At 41.7% G+C, this 22,022-nt stretch overlaps 1 protein-coding gene across 1 annotated transcript in view; it reads right to left on the bottom strand.

Moving 5' to 3' along the window:
- Positions 1-21,663, bottom strand: part of tmtops2 (vertebrate ancient opsin-like) — a 59,494-nt gene extending 37,831 nt beyond the window's left edge. Inside the window, 1 exon segment of the mRNA NM_001305415.1 lies at positions 21,309-21,663. Coding sequence (NP_001292344.1) covers positions 21,309-21,663 — 355 coding nt within the window.
- Between the last annotated feature and the right edge of the window lie 359 nt (positions 21,664-22,022).

The raw sequence follows: 22,022 nt of genomic DNA, 5'->3' as shown, positions 1-22,022 counted from the left end.
TGTACCAAAAAGACATTTATTCATAAAAATAAAAACCTTGCACAAACTTAAAGGATATATCTGCATGCCTGCAAGCTGAAGCTGCAAACTTATTTGTCTGCTAAGCAGATTCAGGACACTAAAGGCTGCACCTGTGTAATACAAAAAAGACAATTTTATCACAGAAAACAGTAAGGCAGAGAAGGAGTTATTATGCACCAGATCATGTGCATGTTCACGCACACGTGCACACAAAACTGGCCACAAGGGGGCAGTGGAGAGTGCAGTAGGGGGCTGAAATTTGTAAGTTAGTCTGCTGTGCTACTCAGAAAAACTCCCAACACAATTTATTTGATTTTTTTAAATGCTCAAGAGTGTGCATTTGGGATTTGAAATGTAGTTTTCCAAAAACAATTAAACTACCATTTCGTCCACACTATAAGGAACACTTAAAACCTTAGTTTTATTCTGAAAAACAGTGACCCTTGTAATCCGGCGCGCCCATGGTTGTGCTCAATGTTGTTGAAGGGATATTGTAAAGTAGGCTACGGGGTTAGGGGTTGCAGGTACTGTGAATGCGCTAACGTGGCTAAGGTGTAGCATGTTTCAAACAAGTTCTAGAGGTCCTTTGAATGCAGTTAATAAAGTCTGACTGACTGGCAGACTTAACTGACTCTTTTGTCTCAATGCACCTTATTGTTCAGTGTGCCTTTTATAAGACACAAGTTCAAAAATAGACAATTCACTGACAGTACCCCTTATAACCCGATGAGCCCAATAGTGTGAAAAAAATACAGTAGGCAGTGGAAGTAGTCTCTTTTTTCCTGACAAATGTATCTGTGAAAGTTTTATTTTATGATACTACTTCCTTGCATACAACTTTGTAAACAAAATACCACATAAAGCTGGATAAGCCACTGAAACGCCTTTTGATTCAGGGACTATTTTGGCTGCACAAGAGTCAACTGAAAAAGAGAGCAGCTTGTGTGTTTGTAACAAATAGTCAAAACATGGTTCAATGTGTGATCAAAGTTCTGTTTTAGTAGTATTCTGCAGACTGCTTCACTACTACCTACCAAATGACAGATTTATTTGTTTGTCAGAGTGTACGTACCTTTCTTTTTTAGTTTTATTTTGTTTTAAATGATCCACAGAGCAGATCTCTAAAAGCTCTGGAGAACGCTCAGATGTCATTGTGTTCTTTCTGGTGTGTCAGCAGCGTCTTTCACCTTGAAACTCTGGCATGGATCTATTTTTGTTCAGTATAAAGTCATGAACTCTAACCCTGACTGAGGTAAGCGGCACCTGTTGTTCTTGTTGATGAGTTGTCCTTGTAGTCTGAAGTTTTTGAGTTTTTCCTTTGAAAAACAATTTCAAACTCCTTAAAAACGTAATTTCTATTGCAGTCATCCCTTAAAGATACTTTCCAGTGTTTTTGCCGTGAGAGATGGTCAGGTGTACCGTGGAAAATTCCTCATTTTCACTGATCTAAAAACATTATCAGCTCTGTGTTCATTCAGGCCCTGATTAAACACAGAGGAATATGAAAGATCATAAAATACCTTTTTCTTTCTGTTTATTTGATTCTATTGAAGACACTTTGATCAAAAAGACGGTACAGCGAATTAGCCGTAGTTTAATCATCGACTCTGCTAACTGTCTTCAAGCACAACGAATACAGACATAAAAAAGTCTGTTCTCTTTAAATCATTTTGATGAAATCAGAGGTAAACAGTTTAGTTCTCCTTCAAGGTTTGTGTTTATTAACAGCCAAACATCCCAGAGTTTGGTCCAAGTCATCTTTCTAACTAAAATAATTTTCTAGTAATGTCTGTTTGAAGGACAAATTCAGTTTCAGACTTCAGCCACTTTTAAAAAAATTAAAGTTAAGTTTAAATAGAAGTAATAACAAAATCAAAGAAACGGGATTAAGGTGAAGTTGCAAACAGACACAATTAAACTAAATTTAATCAATTTATTCTCCCAAAAAGAAATAAAACCTTTTTGTTAAAGTTACATTTTTGATTGAGACAAGAAACAAGAAAAACTCATAAGACTTCAGCATGTTCACTTTATGTGTAGTTACAACTGTACATAAATATGAAAAAAATGTTGGTCTTTTTTGTGTAAAATTCATGTTGTGATCATATTATTGTTCAAAAAAAGACAGTTGCTCTTGCACAAACATTTAAAAATATATTTAAAATAAATAAATCACTGTTTAGGAGAGTATGTTACTGATTTTATTTGGTATTTGTAATGGTACATAAAATTGCATATTAATAAACTGAAGGAAAAAAACACTACCAAGTTAAAATTTCAAATAATTTACTTGTAAATTATTACTGAAAACTATCATAACTTTTATTACAACTTTTAGGATAAACTGCTGCAGCTTCCAGCTTTTTCTGCCTCAATTATCACAAAAACTGCATGCAAGATCGTGGAGAAAGTGTACATCAATACAGACCTTTATGTGCTGTGCTATTTTTGCCAAGGAAAAAGTGTACCTTGCCTCAAAAAAGGTTGAAAAACACTATCATGGATAACCTGTGATAGGTACAATACGTGAAGTAGGATAAAAAAATGTTTGAAGGCAATAACATTTTATATACCGGTAGACTTCCTCAGACACACCTTTTCTTGTTTAAATTCTTAAAGTTCAAACCTTCACAGAAAATCAAGTATATAGAATGAAAGCGTAAATCTGATCATGACCAAAGATTTGTGGCAAACTGAACGCGTTCTGTACAGGAGGCATGGTACAGACGAAATGAATTGACAAGATCAACAACCAATCAGGACGCAGAACACAGTGTGCTGTTTAAGAAAAAACATGCTACATTGCACTGAAAAACATCTGCAAAACACAGAGGCCGTAAAATGTGACCTGCGATATAGCGAGGGAACACTTTCCTTAGTATTTAAATTTACTTTGGTAACATTTAAATATTACTTTAGGTGATGGAATGACAAGATTTAAGAATCTGCATTAATTTGTTCTCCGAAATGTATATTATTCGATTGTTTTTCATTATGGTAACCATTGTTTAGGAGATTATTTCCGTTTCCAGGTCATTTTCTTTCATCCCCAGCAACTTATGGTTTGTTTCTCTTTTAACTGAATTTTCCTTCTTTTGACCGTAAACTTTGAGCCAACACCTTCCAAGCTTCCACTTCCCACTGCACAGTGAACAGCATTGCGAGTGAGGACATAAACAGTGGCCAAAAGAATGGGAGAAAAGAAATTGGCAGAAGATGCTGAGTTTTATCACCACACCCCACAAACCAGCACATTTATAGTTCTATAAATCTGGTCTCTAGAGTTGTCTGAAGCCAAACATCATCGGCAAAATAATTGTCGTAAAAAATTTCCTGGAAAGATTTGATCAAAAGCAAAATAGCAAGAAGCATTTAAATTATGTCCAAAGCAAAAATGCTTTTCATCATTATTCACTCCAAATACCATTTGGATTTATTGCTTTTTAATCTGTTCATACAGAAGTTCCTTTCTCAACCGATGTGCACCACAGAAAAAAAAAGATAGCGACAAGAATAAATAAGTAAATTGTAAGCATTTTACCAAAAATCCTTTCTAAAGTCTAAAACTGTCGGACATATTAGCAAGAAACATTTGAACACAAGTGAATACTATTCTCTGTTAGATTAACAGATGCTTCTATCGGTTAGATGGGGGGGGGTGGGGGGTTATTATAACAAGATGGGCTTTTCGAATTTTAAAAAATCAATAGTACATAAATATATTTCCATGTATTTGTTCAAATCTTATTATTTATAGCAGTGTTTTTCAACCTTTTCTGAGCCACGGCACACTTTAACCTTAAAAAAAATCCTGCAGCACACCAGCATCCAAAAATTAAAAAAAAAAGGAGAAACTCATGGTCTGTATTGGACTACAGCCCCTCTGCAATCTCACATGCATTTTTGAGATAATTGTGTCAGAAAAAGCTGGAAACTGCAGCTGGATTTTTCTAAAAGATGCAATAAAAGTTAAGTTAGAAGATTTAAAAACAGTTTTATGTGTGTTCGTTGGTTTCAAGACGTTTAACAACAGATCTCCTTGTGCGTTGTTACTCTCACAACCCAATGCATCATGGGAGATGTAGTGCATAAAACGGCCCAAGATCGCGTCTCTGAGCTTCATTGTTTTGTTCACTTGTTCCACGGTCTGATACCGGATTCTGTGGGAAGCTACACCGCTAAAGACGAGCTTTAGCTGGTATTTTTGTTAGAACTGAGCGACTTTACGAGCTAAATCGGGACAAGGAAGTGAAGACTTTAACCACTTCTGATTGGTCAGACTGATGACATGTGATTTAGCCCCCCAAGAATGATTGGTGGAGACAGTTAAAGGGACGGGACTTTTCCAAAATACAGCCGGAGCTGCAGCTGAATCGCGGTACCGTCATTCTTATCAAAATGTCTTAAATAAAATAAAATAAACGCAAAGAAAAAGTATTTTATGATCTTTTATAATCCTAACTCCACAGTGTTTTATCAGGGCCTGTTTGGATGAACAGAGAGCTGAAATCCTGGAGATGGGAAATGTTTTTAGATCAGTTAATGAGGGCAATTTCCCACGGCGCACTTGACCATCTCCCACGGCACACTAGTGTGCCGCGGCACACTGGTTGAAAAACACTAATTAGCATTTATGAAATGAAGGTTCACCAGATTATGAGGAACACCGTCAAAGTATGGTCAGTTTTTTCAATTCATGTCATATTTAAGCCGCACCGAACAACTGTATAAAGCTACAGACGCACATGATGCGTGCTAAACGCATTTTTGAATGGGCATTTAGCTCATGGTGTTCACACCAGACGAATAGGGAAGGGCTTGTTCTTTTTCTACTGTTTACTAGCGCAGGTCCACCACCTACAGTTGGAAGACGCTTGGTGTGAAATGTCTAAGGGGTGAAATCTTGCTCTAAGTTGACTTTTTTACAGCTCCATTTCCATAATGAGAGGCTGGCCACAAACCACAATTATTAATTTCTCCTCAATGATCAATTTTTAAACGGTTGGCACTTCCCTGGTTGGTCAAAGTTTGACTTGGTTTAACTTTCCATGCGCATTCAGCTCATTTTGAATGTAGAGCCCAAAAACGGGGGCTGGGGGCAGCGTGAACGTAGCTTAACGCACTTTAAGCGAGTCAAAAGAGTCAGAGGTAAGTCCGTTAGTCAGTCAGACTTTATAACTGTGTAACTTTTATATATCTATAACTGTGTTCACGGCAATTCTAGAACTTGTTTGTAGTGTGCTACAGATGAGCCATATTAGAAGCATTCGCCGCATTAATGTATCCACATTACTTGTAACTTCCAGCCTAGTTACCAACACGTAAAAAAACAGACAAACAAATTGTAACGATCCAGCCGGACCGTCACTTTAGCAGGGTAGCCTATGCCAAACTGGTCATGAAGAGGCTTCATGGGAGTGCTGTCCATGCCCCATACACCGCACGACCCCGGACAGTTTCACGGAGTAATAAACAGGAAGAGAGGTAAAGTCTCCTTTGAGCATCAATCAACCTTTGAGCATCAATCAAGCCCGATTATTTAAGCCCACATAAACAGCCCAAACAGCATGGAGGTCACTTCAATTCACAACCCTCTCACTTGAAGTTTCACCCCAAGACTCCCCACTTCCCATGAGCCTTAGGGGCTGAAGGCGGGGCTAACCCCCAGGTCGCTACAAAATGTTACTGTGACTGCGTTAACTCCCAACCTTGGTGGTAAAAAAAAAAAGAAACCTTTCAACACCCCTCCACGTTAGCGTATCCACAATATGACCTAGGGCCGCGAGATATGAGGAAAACTCGGGATATGCGATATTGGTGGTTAATATTGCATAACGATATCATTTGCAGTATATAAACAAATAGCAAATCAACCAAAAACATCATTTCTATTTCACTGCAACAGTTTAAAAATTATTCTCCAAATGACCCTTGTCGACGTAGGAGGCAAACATCAAACATAAAAGGGCTCATCTGATTGATCAACAACGTAAACGGGTCCCTCCGATTGGTTAAATGCATAAAGGGATTTGTTTCATTTGTTCAATATTTCAAGCTGCCATGAGTTTGTTTTAGCACATTTGAAGTTTATTGCGATTTTCGCCGTCTTTTGCGGTATGCTTATTCCACAGCTTGATGTCGCGATAACGATAAATTTGCGTTATATTGTGCAGGCCTAATATGACCCCAACTAAACATTTGGACAGAGTGCTGTAAACCTTTTTGACATCAGCAAGCACAGCCAGAATTATTCCATATGTAAGGCGCACCGAATTATTTTTCATTTAGTGATAAATATCAAGGCTTTTAAGTTTACCATCTAGTATGGAAAATGCGGTACATTACTGCAGCTAAGTCCATAAATGTGTGATATTCTATATTATGTAGTACAGGGGTGCCCAAATCCGGGCCTCGAGGGCCGGCCTCCTGCTAGTTTTCCAGAAACCCTGCCTTATCTGTTGTTGATTACCTGGATCAGGCGTGTTTAGCCAATGAGGAGCTTCAATGGCAAGATGGTTGGAAAAAAAAAGGCCTGGAGGCCTGGATTTGGGCACCGCTGATGTAGTGCAATATTATTTAAAGAGCAGAAAAATACAGGACAACACAGGTGTCTCGCAGAATGACTCTACAGGTCTTTAGTGGAAACTGAAAGGTTGTTGGTTGGAACATTAAGTGTGCAGAGCGGATTATGTGTGACGCAGTCGCAGCCTCATGTCTGTCTCTACTGTCAAGACTTCCCAGTGATGAGATGTGAGAACATGATGAAAGTGCTGCCACACACTTGCAATATTGCAGTTTTTTTTATCCTTCAAGTGTCATTCTTCATCTAATATCTAAAAAAGAAAATCCACACAACTTCCATTCGGTTTGATGTAACCTGTCTTGAACAACCAGAGTTCACTCAAACTCATTTACAAGACCTTTTAGAGCTCCATCTTGACATTTACTTTGAACCCGGCAGGTTTTCTTGAACATGTCTGCATGAAGGAATGCTGGAAGATTTTCAACAACATTCTTATCATGCAGTTGTGCTATTTTGGAAAATGAATTTTGGCATTTGGGTAAAAGCTGGAATCTTCATGTTTACACTTCTGGGTTGAATTTGGCACTCTCTAATGTAAAACTATAAAAATGAATGAATAGATTAGCCAATAATGTTTCATTTCTGTTCATTTGGAAAAAAAATGGACAATGAAAGATTGATAGAAAGCCCATCTCTGTAGATAAAAGCAGCCAGAGATCAGTACATTTATACCACAACGGCCCTGCATACCTCTGCGTGACTTCACAAGGTCATTTTGGGACAGTTTATATTAAAAAAAACGAAGAATATCTGACTTTTAACTGTCAATAAAAATTGTGGACAGAGCCCCCTCAGCTATGGTACCACAACTGTTGAATAAGCTGCCTCAGAAGGACAGAGCTGCCAAGAATATTGATTATTTTACACCAAAGTTAAAGACTCATCTGGCTTTAAATTAATTTCTGAGCTTAACTTCTTGACTTTTAACCGGAATTAATTAATTCTTTTTACTTTACTGATTTAGATTTTTGAAGTATTTAAGTTTTGTTGTCGCTATGGTGCTGTTTTTTTAGCCTGTGCAGTAAACGTTAGTCAACTAACCCTTAAATGTCAAATATAGACTGATTGATTGATTTCTGATCCATGGTTCTATGACCTATATCCTTTATCCTATATGATTCTATAAATATGGTATATATGATATTTTAAATACTGTATTCTTTAAATTGAGATTGTAATGTTGCAAGATGTGTTTAGGGCTTATTACAGTCTACGAAGATTAACTTTTTGTTTGGAGTGGTTCACTCCAAAACTCTACTTAGAGATTACTCGTCCGGACAAAGACAAACACTGAGACACACGTAGGTTCATTGATTTCTCAGCAGACTCTGCATGAACAAACAAAGCCCAACAGCAAGGTTTTAGGGGTTCAAAATGAGCTCCAGAGGAAACATGCCAAGTCCAAACCATGTCTGTGAAAAAGAAAGAGTACCTGCCGCAAAATCCTCCTGAAGGAGTGCGATGGTCTGTGACCTCCAGACAATGTTTCTGTTTTAAACAGGAAATTTAATCAACATGTCACCCAAAAAATGATGACAACCATATTAGATTTCCTTTAATAAGATATTTCCAAATTGACTATGGAAAAGAATCACCCAAAAAAGGAATCTGGTTCCATCAATCCATCCATTTTCAAAGCCCGTTATGTCCATTTTGGGGACCTGAGCCTAACCAGACCACCTATGAAGACATAGTACACCCCTTGACAGGTTGCCAGTATTACGCAGGGCTGAATCTAGTTTTTATCCAATTTATTTTGAAGAACTACATCCGCAATGGCGCAACTTTCACACTCCACGTTACTTTTAAAACATCAATCTGTCTGTTCTTTTTAAACATACGGCGTGTTAGCTTTGCCAATCTGTGCCCTAAAATGTTTGCAGGATAAAAAGAGATACTGCTGGTGTTCTCAGCAGTTACCTTGGATATGCAACACTGCTCCTGAGTCTCATATATTGGATTTCTTTGGTTTCATTTAAACATTCTGAGATGTAAAAGTAGGAAACATATTCCATAAAGGATACGTGCCACGAAGTTTCTACTTTTTAGGGAAAAAGATCTGGAAGTTAATCAGATATCTCATTATTGTTTAACTTCCATTATCCAGGGCTCCAGACTAACTTTTTTCACTAGGAGCACTGTGGCCCCCAACTGAAAATTTTAGGGGCACAACCAGAAAATTTAGGGGCGCATACCGTAAATCAACATGCTAACCAAATCTAATAATTTCCACTGTATTACTATTAATAAATACTTTAATAATAGATGCAGAAATTACAATGTGCCGTTTCAAATTCAGTGTCACATTTTATTCTGCACTTTTGAAAATGCAACAACAAGGTAAACTGACAAAAGCACCGCTGTCATGATAGTACGAAAAAGTAAAGAAAACGGGTGGAAATGTATGTTGGTCACACCAAAAGCGTGTTGGAGATCACCCAGGTGGACTCAACGCTGCACAGATCATCTGGTGTGTGAAGTATATTTTTGTTTTTGCTTCAACATCTTCTGTCAATCAAAACAAAAATATCACGAGAAATGGGTGGGAGCAAGGCGCCAACCTGAGCGAACGCAGCTGGAAATTTAGCACTGAACTGACTGAAAGCTGCCCTGTTGACTACAAAACAATGCATTATGGGACATGTGTCCTGATGGTTTTTGTAGTTCAGTGATCAATCAAAATAATTTAAAATACCAATTGATAAAAAAAAGGCTACATACATTACAAAACATTCAAATAAGCATAAAATATATAATAACACAGATCATACTGAGGGGGAGAGGAATATTAAAACTAAATTGAATGTTAAGGACAACTTCAATTTCCTGTTGTCCTTCATTCGCCTTAACCCCCCCCCCCCCCCCCCCCCTGCCTGGTCTCCCCAATGATCCACGCGCAGCGCTGGATCATCTTAAACACGTCTATCGTTGCATATTCCCCACGTGTTTTCAGTGCGTGTAAGACTAAATCTTGTTACTCGCACATATTTAAAGTTCAAGCCCCGTTAGCTGTCACGCATGTAGGTGTGGGACATTTATTTTCCTCAGCTGACCCGACTCCCGCGGGAGCGGTGAGCTGCCCTCACAGCCGTGCATAAACCATTTGTGGTCGGGGGTGACACGCCGCCGCGCGCTTGACCAAAACCCTAAACCTTCTGTTGTGTTCAGCTATTGTTATAGCACGTGACGCCACTAGGCGGAGCAGTGAGCAAGAGTTACGACTGAGGAAGGAGAAGAAGAAGGGAGTGTGGAGTTGAGCTGCTGCATGTTGTAGTGAGTTGAAGCTGAAAATAAAGTCCAGAAACAAGATCCGTTTTGTGGATGATTTCTGCCGCCGGCTACACAACAAATTGGCGACGAGGCGAACCTACAAGCATAGTCTGCAGTGAAAAAAGATGGCTTCAAATGTGCCGTTTCCAGACGTTTTTCTGCCGTGCCCGGGAGAACCGATTATGCCGTTCAAGACGTGGATTCGGATGTTTGAAAATTATCTTCTAGTCATCAATGCCGGTGGAGATGCATGGCCAGAGATAAGACTACGTGCCTTACTACTACACTGTCTGGGCTCCGAAGGACAGCGGATTTTCCACACATTACCAGAGACAGGTACCACGCTAGCTACAGCCATTGCCGCGCTTCGCGCGCATTTTACGCCTACAGTAAACGTGGTCGTGGAACGCCACACCTTCAGAAAGAGAGTGCAGGGTGCTCAAGAACCCATACTACATTACATTGCTGCCCTAAGAGAACTTGCTTCAACATGTGACTTTGCTAATGCGGATGATATGATTCGGGACCAGCTGGTGGAGCATGTTGCTGACCCCCGCATCAGAGAACGGCTCCTGCTTAAAACTAACTTGACGCTAGCAGATGCTATCACGTTAGCCACTCAAGCTGAGTCCGTTAATGAACAAGCTAGGTCAATGGCGGGTATCCAGCAGGCACCTGTGCAAGTTGTAACTACACAGAAATCAGCATGCAGGCGTAGACAGCCACGCCAACATTTTCCTGCAAAGCACGTACAGAAATCTAATTCTACCCCTTCTACACGCACATGCTTCCGATGTGGATCTGAGAAACACTTGGCTAACTCAAGTGAATGCCAAGCAACCAAAGCAACCTGCAGAAACTGTAACAAAAGAGGCCATTTTGCACGAGTGTGCAGATCTTTGCAGACACATACAGTTAAAGAAGTTGAATTACCAGAGTACACACTTCTGTTGGTGGACAGATCAGTCACTTCAGGTGGAATACAAGTTACAGTGAACATCAAAGTGGCTGAAAGCTCACAGTCGATGAAACTGACTGTGGATACGGGTGCTGCCGTCTCCATCTTGCCACTCTGCATATATGAGGAAAAGTTCAAGGGCGCTCCGCTTCATCAGCCCACTGTTCAACTGGTGACCTACTCCCGAACATCTATTCCAGTGATAGGCTGCATGGAGGCAATTGTGCGCATACAGAACCTTGAAAAACCTGCAACATTTCACATTGTGGACTCTGGAACTGCACTCATGGGGAGAGACTTAATAGCTGCTTTCAATCTGCGCATTGAGGGCAACGCTGCATACTTGCCATCCACACATTTTCTGTCTTTACCCTCTGCTGCTCTAATGGAATGCTCTGTGTCTCAGCCAGCTGCCCCTGCAACCCTTGGATGTGCTGTTGGTTTCATACACAAGGTGAAGGTGCTGCAAACAGCTGTTCCGGTGCGTCAAAAATTGAGACGCCTTCCCTTTTCTGTGCGGTCTGCTGTGTCAGAGGAGCTGAACCGCCTCCTCTCAGCTGGTGTGATTGAGCGCATTGATGCTTCTCCCTGGGTCTCGCCAATAGTGGTCACACAAAGGAAAAATGGAAAAATCCGAATGTGTGTGGACCTGCGAGAGCCTAACAAAGCCATTGTGGTGGACAGTTTTCCTCTTCCTCACATGGAGGAATTACTCTCAGCGCTAACAGGTGCAACACTATTCTCAACCATCGATCTGGAGAGCGCATACCACCAAGTTTTGCTGCACCCTGACAGCAGGGATTTAACTGCTTTCATCACCCATGAGGGACTGTTCAGGTTCTGCAGGGTTCCTTATGGTCTTGCCTCAGCCCCATCAGCTTTTCAAAAGCTAATGGCGACAGTGCTGCATGGAGTGCCAAATGTACAGTTCTACCTCGATGACATAATATGCTACGGGCGCACAGCACATGAACATGATGCTGCCCTAGAGACAGTCCGACAGAAACTCAAAACAGCAGGCTTGCAGCTTAATGACAAGAAATGCCACTTTCGACAGACGAGCCTGAAGTTCCTGGGACATCTAGTAACCGCTGAGGGAATAAAACCAGACACGGAGCACCTGCAGGCCATCACACAGGCCCCTGCCCCATCAGATGCTGTGAGTCTTCGCTCATTCCTGGGAATGCTATCCTGGTATGGAAAATTTATTCCTAATTATGCTACAGTGGTGGAGCCTCTTCGAGCGTGTCTACGTCAAGGCACACAGTTTGTATGGACTGAAGAGGCACAGCGATGCTTTCTAACTGTAAAACGTCTACTCCTAGAAAGCCCTGCGCTAGCCTTGTTTAACCTTGAGCTACCAACCATAATCTCCACTGATGCATCTGATTATGGTGTGGGTGCTGTATTCTCCCAGCTGCAACCGGACAACACTGAAAGAACTGTTGCGTTTGCATCAAGGACATTGTCATCCACTGAAAGGAAATACTCCACAGTGGAAAAAGAAGCTCTTGCGTGTGTCTGGGCTGTAGAAAAATGGCGGACATACCTGTGGGGACGAAAATTCACACTGCGCACAGACCATCAGGCCCTCACAACGCTTCTGACTACAAAAGGAGCTGATCGAGCAGGGATGCGCATTGCAAGATGGTCTGCACGCCTTCTCAGCTTCACATATGACGTCGTGTACAGAGCGGGGCCTCTGAACCAAACAGCTGACTGCCTTTCACGGTTACCTCTGCCAGCCGCTTCTTTTCCTCCTGAGGACTCAGAACCTGAGTTGGTGGCTTTACTAGCTACAACTCCTGTGTCCGTGACAGCCAAAGAGTTTGAAGATGCTTCATCTTCTTGCCCCGAGCTTTCCTCCTTGCGTGTGCAGGTGCAACAGCGGTGGCCACGATCTGCTAAATCAGTAAGTCCTGTTTTGCAACCCTATTTCAAAATAAGGCATGAGTTAAGTGTGCAAGACAGCCTGGTGTTTCGGGGATCCCGTTTAGTGGTGCCAATTTCCCTCCGCTCCACACTTGTGGCCCTTGCTCATGAAGGTCATCAGGGTGTGGTGCGAACAAAACAACGTCTGAGGGACCTGTATTGGTTCCCTGGTATGGATGCATTGGTGTTTTCCCAAGTGACCGAATGCTCCTTGTGCCAACAAACTGACAAATCTGCCAAAGTTTTTCAGGCCCCACTACAACCGGTGCCCCTGCCAGAGGGTCCCTGGGAAAAGCTAGGCCTGGATATTGTCGGACCCTTTGAATCTGCTACATGGGACTGTAAGTTTGCAATCACTCTTACTGACTATTATTCAAAATGGCCTGAAGTTGCCTTTGCTCCTTCCGTGAACTCTGAAACTGTGATCCAAATTCTTAGTGGACTTTTCTGTCGCTATGGCAACCCAGAGTGTTTGGTCACAGATAACGGACCGCAGTTCACATCTGCTTCATTCTCCTCTTTTCTGCGCGACAAAGGAATTAAGCACACAAGATCATCTGTGTACCACCCTTCTTCTAATGGTGCAGTAGAACGATTTAACAGAGTGTTTAAAGGTTGGATTCAAGCTGCGATCATCCAAAACAAACCTTGGAAAAGTGCAACATCCTCTTCTCTTCAAGCTTACCGTGCTACGCCACATGCCATGACTGGTGTGTCACCATTTGAGCTAATGCACGGACGCAAAATGAGGACAACACTAAACATTCTTCCTCCTCCACCACTGGAACAGCCTGCTGTCGACCTACGTCACAGAGTGTCACTCCGCCAAAGTCACGTGAGGCAGTATTGTGATGCTAAAAGAGGTGCTCGCACTCCTCTCTTCAGAGCAGGTGACAAAGTGCGTGTACGGAAACCTGTTCACGTGCAGAAAGGTCAGCGTCAATTCTCTGCTCCCATCAGGATCAAACAGCAGGTGGGCCCAAGCACTTACATCTTAGATGATGGAAGGGCCTGGCATGCTTCCCACTTGGCTTCAGTACCAAACAGGCTTCCTGTATGCCCTTCACCACCAGAGGCCGGTACTGAAAGGGTTGAAATGGAGCCTAATCAAGATCATCAAGCCCTAAATCGCCATGTCAGATCACATAAGCCACCAGGTTGGCTTAAGGACTTTGTAATGTAAAAAAAAAAAAAAAAAAAAAAAAAAAATCTACATATGTTCAATTGTTGTGAATTGATTCTTACTTGCTCTTTATTCTGTGAGTAATGACATTACTTGAAATATGCTGTTGATGCACAAAGGAAATTGCATTAAGAATTAAATTCAGGGATTTTTGTGACAGCACAGGTTATCCTTAAGTAAGGGGGGGATGTTGTGTTCAGCTATTGTTATAGCACGTGACGCCACTAGGCGGAGCAGTGAGCAAGAGTTACGACTGAGGAAGGAGAAGAAGAAGGGAGTGTGGAGTTGAGCTGCTGCATGTTGTAGTGAGTTGAAGCTGAAAATAAAGTCCAGAAACAAGATCCGTTTTGTGGATGATTTCTGCCGCCGGCTACACAACACCTTCCTCCGGGTCTGTGCGACCCAGAGAAAAGTTCAGCACAGACTGCATGTATGTAGAAAATTACGAGCGAATAAATACGTTCTAAAGGAAAGTAAGGAACTCCTTAATGTGGTCTGGGGAGGGAGGGGGCTGTCAGGTGTCCTGCTTTCAAGCCCTGTCATTGTCACGCCCCCAAGAGTCATATACTCCACTGTGATTGGTTGGTCAGCTCCACGCACGACAATGAAAAAGTGTCTTTCATACAAACTGGCAGGACGCATTAAAATTAAACTTTCATATTAAGGCGGGGACCGCAAAATATCCTCTTGGGGGACGCGAGTTTGAGACCCCTGCTGTAGACTCTGGCCCTGGTACACTAGCCGCAGGTCGGAAGAATGAATTAATAGTTCGCTTACCCATAGCTCAGACGCACATATCAGGTTGTGATGATATTTGTCTCCGTTTCCTTCCCACAGATGTTTACGCGCACGCAAATATCTCTAGGCCCCTCCCCTTAGGCATCACGCGAATGTGTGCTCGCGTGTCATTAGTATGTGCACGAGTGTGTGTGTCTGCCTACGTGCGTGTGGGCTCGCGTCTCATTGATTATTTCATAGATCATTGACGTGCCTCTTCTACGTTTAATGTATTAAAAATACGGAGGGTGGGGGAGGCAAATTTACTGGTAGCACATGTGCGACTGTATGTGAAATTTAGTTGCACACTCTCAAATTTTTGTCGCAAAATGCGACCAATTGGTCGCAGTCTGGAGCCCTGATTCTCAGATAAAGGATATTGGATTATACTATCTAGGTTACTTAAAAGTTGAACAACTCAATAGATCAAGTAATGATAAGATTATTTAGAACACATGTAAACAGGGTCTAAGACTAAGAGTGCGTTCACACTGGTGTAGACTTGATTGTATGAGCAAAATCTCAAACTTTCACTTTCTTTTTAAATTATTTTTGTGAACCAAAGAAAAGACGGGAATAGTTGGAGGATAATTTATTTTAAACTTTAGGTCTTCCATCAGTTAACCCTTTACCACCTTTAATACTGTTGACACTGAAGTACCATAACTCTTGAACCATTTATGCACTTCACATAATTAAGGTCGTAGACTGCTTGGTGAGCTTGTAGAGCAAATACATTGTTTTCTACGGACGACAGGTTGTAGTGAACACTTACTAAACACGCAAGGGTAAGAAAGGGTGAAGTAGGTGAGACACAGGGATGTTGTGCAGATCTTCCATTTTTTCAACCCCCTTGAAGCCTGCGCACTGCACACGGGGCCCATTAGTGCTGTTCAAGTGGTAAGTGTGTGCTTATGCACCCTTTACACTTCTATTGGGCCTGTTCTTGCAGCCTGACTGTAGGAAATTTAAGAAATTCAACAGAGTGTAGTCTGTGTGGGCATCCTATTGGCACTTCCGGATAACGTGTACACCCCATGAGTGCTGTATTTGCCTGGAGCCACCTCACTAATGAAGTCGAGTGCAGAGTAAGGACTTGGTACGACAGCATCACTCACACGTCATAAGAGCCTGTAACTTTATGTTATTCTTACAAATACTTGCTGTTGATTACTACCCGTCTCTTGTCACTTCACAGCCAGATGGCCCTGGTTTGAATCCTGCCGTGTCCTTTCTGTGTAACATTGGCGTGCTCTCCATGTGTATGCATGGGTTTTCTCTGGGAACTTCAGGTTCCCTCAACAGTCTAAAAGTATACTTTATAGGTTTAGTCAAGTTGTGCCTTAGGAGTGTGTGTGTGTGTGTGTGTCTGTGTGTGTGGCCCTGCAATGTACTGGAAACCTATCCAAGGTCAAACCTGGCCTTCACCCTGATGTAGCTGAGATAGGCTCCAGCAACCTTGGAGATTCTGCACCAAACCAAGCAAGACCAAAAAAAAAGAATGGATTTTAAAATGAGGACTAATTAATGGATTTACCAGAGAATGGAGAAATAATGTACGGATCCAGGTCCACAATAGAGAAGGTTCAAAACGAATCTTTGAAGGAACTTTTCGTGCTTCTTAAGAGGTTCCCTTAAAAACGATCATAGGACTCACATGAAGTGATTTAAAGGATGTTTTATGGTTTCCAGGAACTGGAGGTCCATACTTTTCTGCATCTCCTAATTTGTACTGAGGTTGACAGGGACGCATGCGCCCCAACGTCCATGCAGCTAAAGATCAGATCTGTCTTGACATGGATGGGAGAATCAGCAGACAGGTGTGTGCAGAGACAAGAATCCGGGACGAAAAAGAAGACAAAAGGCAGATATGGAGGGAAAAATGAAGAGTGACGGGCGTGAGTCATCCAGTCTCTTGCCGCTTTCTGGCATTTGCTTCACAGAAAAGGTAAACACGCTGAAAAGGCAATTGCGGAGAAGACAGGAGATAACGGGGACGCTGGAAAAAGGCAGCGATTTCCTTGCATCCTCTCTGGTATCAGCTTTATAAAAGTGATTCTTTTTGAAGCCTGCTTGGGGCAGTCGAAAGGCAAGCGGTGATCAGTCATCATATTACATGACATTATCTGTCTTTGTTGTCGGGGAGTGATTTATTAAAAATGTCCCACAATTTGATCAGAACAGAAGAACAGAATGGGACTAGGAGGATGGATGAAGAGGAAAACCGAGGAAATGAGCAAACTAACTCTGACTTTAGATGAATTATCATCTTGAATCAAGATCTTACTTCATACTTACAAAGGGTTCAAAGTAAAAAGCTAATATGTCTTCTAAACTGACACTCGGCATTGCATTAATCTGACACACAACCATTAGCATCCGCATGCAGCACAAACAATGACTTTTACAAGCAGAAATGAAAGCCTTCTTCAGACGCCCCGCTGAGAACAAAGCCAAACACCTGCTGATCTGAACATACTGTAAATATGCCCACACTTTGTCAGGAAAACCAACGTCGAGATGTGAACCGACAAGCAAACAAGTCCAGGGAGGAGCTTGAATTCTGCACAGAGGAACTCCTACTTTCTGTTCTTTGTTTGAAGGAGAAAAATGATGAAAACATAAAAAATGTAATAATAACTACATTAAGGCCAAATCCACATTCTTCCCTTCCCCCTACGGCTTCTCCCAACCCCTCCAATAGTAGCAGCATTTGGAAGAGTAGGGTTTTTTCTGAAATGCTTTTTTTTAAAACTATTTTAAACTGAACGATGCCAAAGCGCTTTTCTTCACGTGGGTGTGCTCTGATGTAAAGAAGTTTACATTTAACTGTCAGTCGTTACTTTTTGTTTTAGCATGACCTATTCAAAGTAATAAAACTGATGTTATGTATTTCCGAGCACCAGCAGCTCCGCGCTAATGTAGCTGACCCGCGACTATTAATTTTCCATGACTCTCCGTTTGGAGGGAGAAATGTAGGGATAGGGGAAGAATTTGGATTCCTCTTAACCAGTTTGTGGCTCATATAACCACACTTGGTCCAAAATTCAGATTCATTATTCTGAAATATCATTGTGTGATACAGAAGGCATAATGAAATCTCCATTTGCTCATTTTGGTTTGATGCAAATTTTAGCCCAAATCTAAAAACCTGTGTCATTTTCCAGGACGTAGTTTGTGCAGAGCAGCAGGAGTGTCAGAAATTCACCTCTGAGTTTTGGGTGCAGAGCAACCCCTCCTTCCCCTCTCTGTTGCTGAGAGCTCTCCGTTTACAGTCTCCCACTAGCTTACAGCCCCTCACACCCCCAACCTACACTTACAGTTTTGCTCCAGATTCCAGTTCAGAGGAGGAAAACAAAGACGTACACGGATCTATTTGTCTGCAAGTGGATGAATCAGAATGGAGCAGAGCGGGGAGCTTGTGGTCCGCCCAGCGTACTTTCTACCTCACACATAAAATCTTTTTCAAACAGCCTTTTTTCATCTGCATCTAAATCTCAATGATTTGAATAAAGAAATACTCAGAAATGCAACTTTAAACTGACTTTTCTTAATAACTGTCCTCCATCATCAGAAAAACATATTAAAAACATTTTTTATTGGACTGGCTCTTTCATTCAAAATTCTATTTATTTTTTTTTTTTTTTGCAATAACAGCTCTAACTCTCAAAGAAGTCATCTGGGAACAAATGGAGTCCACTTTAATCAAGCTGAATTACATTTTTTACTCCAGCACTGTCAACAAATTCCAGACTCTCGTATTTCTTACATTAGCATTTACAAAATGTCAATTTGCGGAACATGCCTGGCTCATGACACAAACATGACACAAACAGATTGCATCCAATCATCCAATAATTCAATCCTCATCCGGAGCACGCATTGGGAGCTTCGGGTTCTCTGGAGTCGAATAAATTGATTGGTTGGATTGTAGCTTTTAGGTAAATTAGTTTATTTGATGTTACTATAATAGAGTCTGCTCTTCATGGTGCGTTTCCTCTTGCTTTTGCCTGCTGAAAATGGTTTTCTACTCAGTGGGTTTTTTCTGACATTTCATAGATGCAAAACCTACTTTTCTTTTTTAATTGATGCAGTTTCACCACTGTACTTTTCTACAACGTTGGTTTGACTATTTTCCTTCTGTATTTAACAGGACAATATTTCGTGATACCTGCATAACGAGTCCCACAAGGATTTTGCGCTCTGAAGTGCTCTGATGTTTTGGCAGAATGACCAAACGGATTGGATCAGTTGTGCTGGCAAATCTACTCTGCAAGTGCTGTTAAATGGAAACAGGAAAAGTCATTTTTCTGCCTGAGGCAACCTCAGAGAGAAGACAGAAATGTACTTGTGTGGGTTTTGCTGTACATGAACTGTTGTTCATCAGCTGAAAACAAGTTTCACTATAGCTTTTTCTCAAGGAGTTACAAACTGATACATTTTGAAAAGGACACAAAGAAAGAGCAGAAGAAATGTCAAGAAGAGTTAAATTGCATTACACAGAGACGATATTGGACTACTCTTATATCTAATTTAAAAAAGTCAACTCTTGTAGTGGTTTTGAGGATTATTTAAATGTAAAATGACCTTTTCTAAATTGTGGAAATAGAGTAGAAAACAGATTGGTTTGAGATGATAGCTGGATTTCAGCTATCATCATGTTTTTGAGAAGATTACACAGACAGAAACAGATGCAAAGAGGAGGGGGGAGCATGAGGCAGATAAACGCCGTTGACCCGTGCTCCATGATCGCCTCAGAGGCCGCACCTTTTCACCAGGGGTGCAGAAAAGAAATACATACATGTTCACTAAATATCCACCGGTGTCACTCTATCACTCCCTCTTCTTTGAGAGGCTGCCTCACCCTCCACAAAAACAACGCGTCTTTTTAGAATCTTTTAATAATCAACTTTCAGGAAAAATTTTAGTTTGCGCGTGTGTTTTTGCAGATTTCACTTCAGCAGGATGCAAAGCAGCAGATTCACATCAGCTGACAGACTCATTGTTTATCTGAGATCACTAGTTCTTTAAAATCACGTCCATAAATCTTCAGGGTGTGGGAAAAAAAATCAGTTATATTGCGATATTTCCTTTGGCGTTACTTGTATCGATTTAAAATGCTGTCAGGGCGATATCTCTTTAATTATTTCTGAGCGTCCTTCAGCGTCTGACTCTTGTTTTCCACTTAAACCTCCGACCACTAGTAGGCAGCAGAGCACACAGAGCCTCTTTGAGCAACTTTACACCCCATTAAACAACTACAAGATCTCACGGAGAGGCAGCTTTTCTCATTGTTATGAGACATGAACTACTTCGTTTTTACTTGGGATGGGGACCGAACCGAAACTCGGAGCAATGTTGCTGCCAGTATCAAATAAAAACGCGGATTGGGGCGCTTTTTAGCGGGCTCAGATAAGAAGGAGTGAAGAAGTGCAGCTTCACAGCGGCTCATGCACAGAGTAACAGCCAAAATGCTGTCTGCAAAGTGGGCCAAAGTTCTGCAGAACCTTCCAGCAATAGATGCTAGTTCAGCGACCTGATGGATCAGAGTGATGTGTACAACCCTCTGAAAAAAGGCCAACATGGCGATGAGCGGTCACATCCGCGTGTGAAAAAGCAGAGCTGCAGCGCTGTCCAGTAAATAAAGCATCTTATCCACATTAAAACGCTCTCCTTCACCCTGCCATGCTGCGTCATCACATTTGAATTTTTCTGGAAAAAAAATGTTTTTTTTCCCCCCTTTATTTTTGAAACACCGTTCAGGCTTCTGAACAGTTTAATAGTGGTGCAGGAGCTACATTAAGCTAAGTTGGAAATAAACAGAGTTTTTTTTAAGTAATACTCTTGAAAAAACAGGAAAGAAAATGTGTTCCAGTACAATATCGCAATATGTATCGTATGGTGGGACGCGTATCAGGATCTGTATTATATCTACACACCCCTAAAAAATGTGACAGCTCAGAATGGAAGTGCTAAAGTCCTGAAAAAAATCTTGTAAAAATCTGGAACTCCTGTGATTGTTCAGACATATTTTTAATTTAAGTATTTTTTCTTTTGTTGGCTTTGTGGAATCAAAAGGATTAATACAATTTTTATATTTAATCCATTATTATTTATTGGGCCAATAATTATGGCTATTATTAATAATTACTAATGCAATAACTGTTTCATTTCGTGAGTGTATTTTTTGTGCTATTTATTATCCATCTGCTATTTTTAATGGAGCTATGGTAACAAGGTAATTTCTCTATTGCCTTTCTCCACTATTACCTTTCCAATCATTGTTGTAATCATTAATGATTGATTACTTTTGCTAGCAAATATGCAAAAACAAAATAAAATTGCATATTTGATTGTTTGTTAGTGATGTTTTACTTTTGCCTCAATCATATTTCTTAATGTTCAGATTTTAATCAAGTTCAAAGTCTTTCAAGTACTTTTTAACTCTCACTTAAAAAGTTGTACATTTTTAACTACTTAAACCCCCCCCCCCCCCCATGATTTATCCCGATGTGGGAGATCTTTGTCCAGGTGATGCGTTCAGTGACGTGTGCAGAACTCTCTGTAAAGGTAGACAGACGCACCAAAGCAGGAGTTGATGAAGCCGTACCAGCTGCAGCCGCCGCGGCCCAGCAGCCACCTCCCCCGGATGCTGGAGGCGAAGCTGAGCGTGGTTCCGAACAGACACACCAGCATGTCGCTGACGCTGATGTTCAGCAGCAGCATGTTCACCGGCGTCCGCAGCTTCTTGAATTTGCAAAACAAGATGAGCACGACGAAGTTGTTGAGGAAGCCGAAGGTCATGATGAAGCCCAGCACCACGGACAGCACGACGAAGCCCGCCTGCGAGAGCTTCGCGGAGCCCGCGGGAGTGTCCTCCAGCTCCCGGTCATCGCTCTGGTTGAAGCTGAAGTTGAGTCCAGTCTGACCGGAAAACATCCCGCGGTCCATTCATCTGACTTTGTCCTCACTTTGGAGCAGTGGGGAGGGGGGCGGCAGTCACATCGCTCACCGGGAAACTTCAGCTTCAGCTTTCCACAGCCGTTCCCCGGAGCTTCATGGTGCGTTCATGGCTCACATTCCTCCACTGACGCCGGGTTCGGACACGAACGGAACTACAGAGCGAAAGCGACAAGGGGCCACCTGTTGGCGTGTCTACTGCTCCGCATGTCGCCGTGAAACCGGCCGTCCATCACTTCTCCCTTGTTCTGCGGCGTCAGGTGCTTGGCGGTCCGCGCTGGACAGTTGTGACAAACTGCGCGCGGATCCGCTGCTTTTTAAAGGCGGAGAGCTGTGAC

This window comes from Oryzias latipes, chromosome 21, assembly GCF_002234675.1.
Source record: "Oryzias latipes chromosome 21, ASM223467v1".
Taxonomy (NCBI): Eukaryota; Metazoa; Chordata; class Actinopteri; order Beloniformes; family Adrianichthyidae; genus Oryzias; species Oryzias latipes.
Note: the sequence above shows the minus strand (reverse complement) of the source record. Positions and strands in the feature narration are given on the sequence as shown.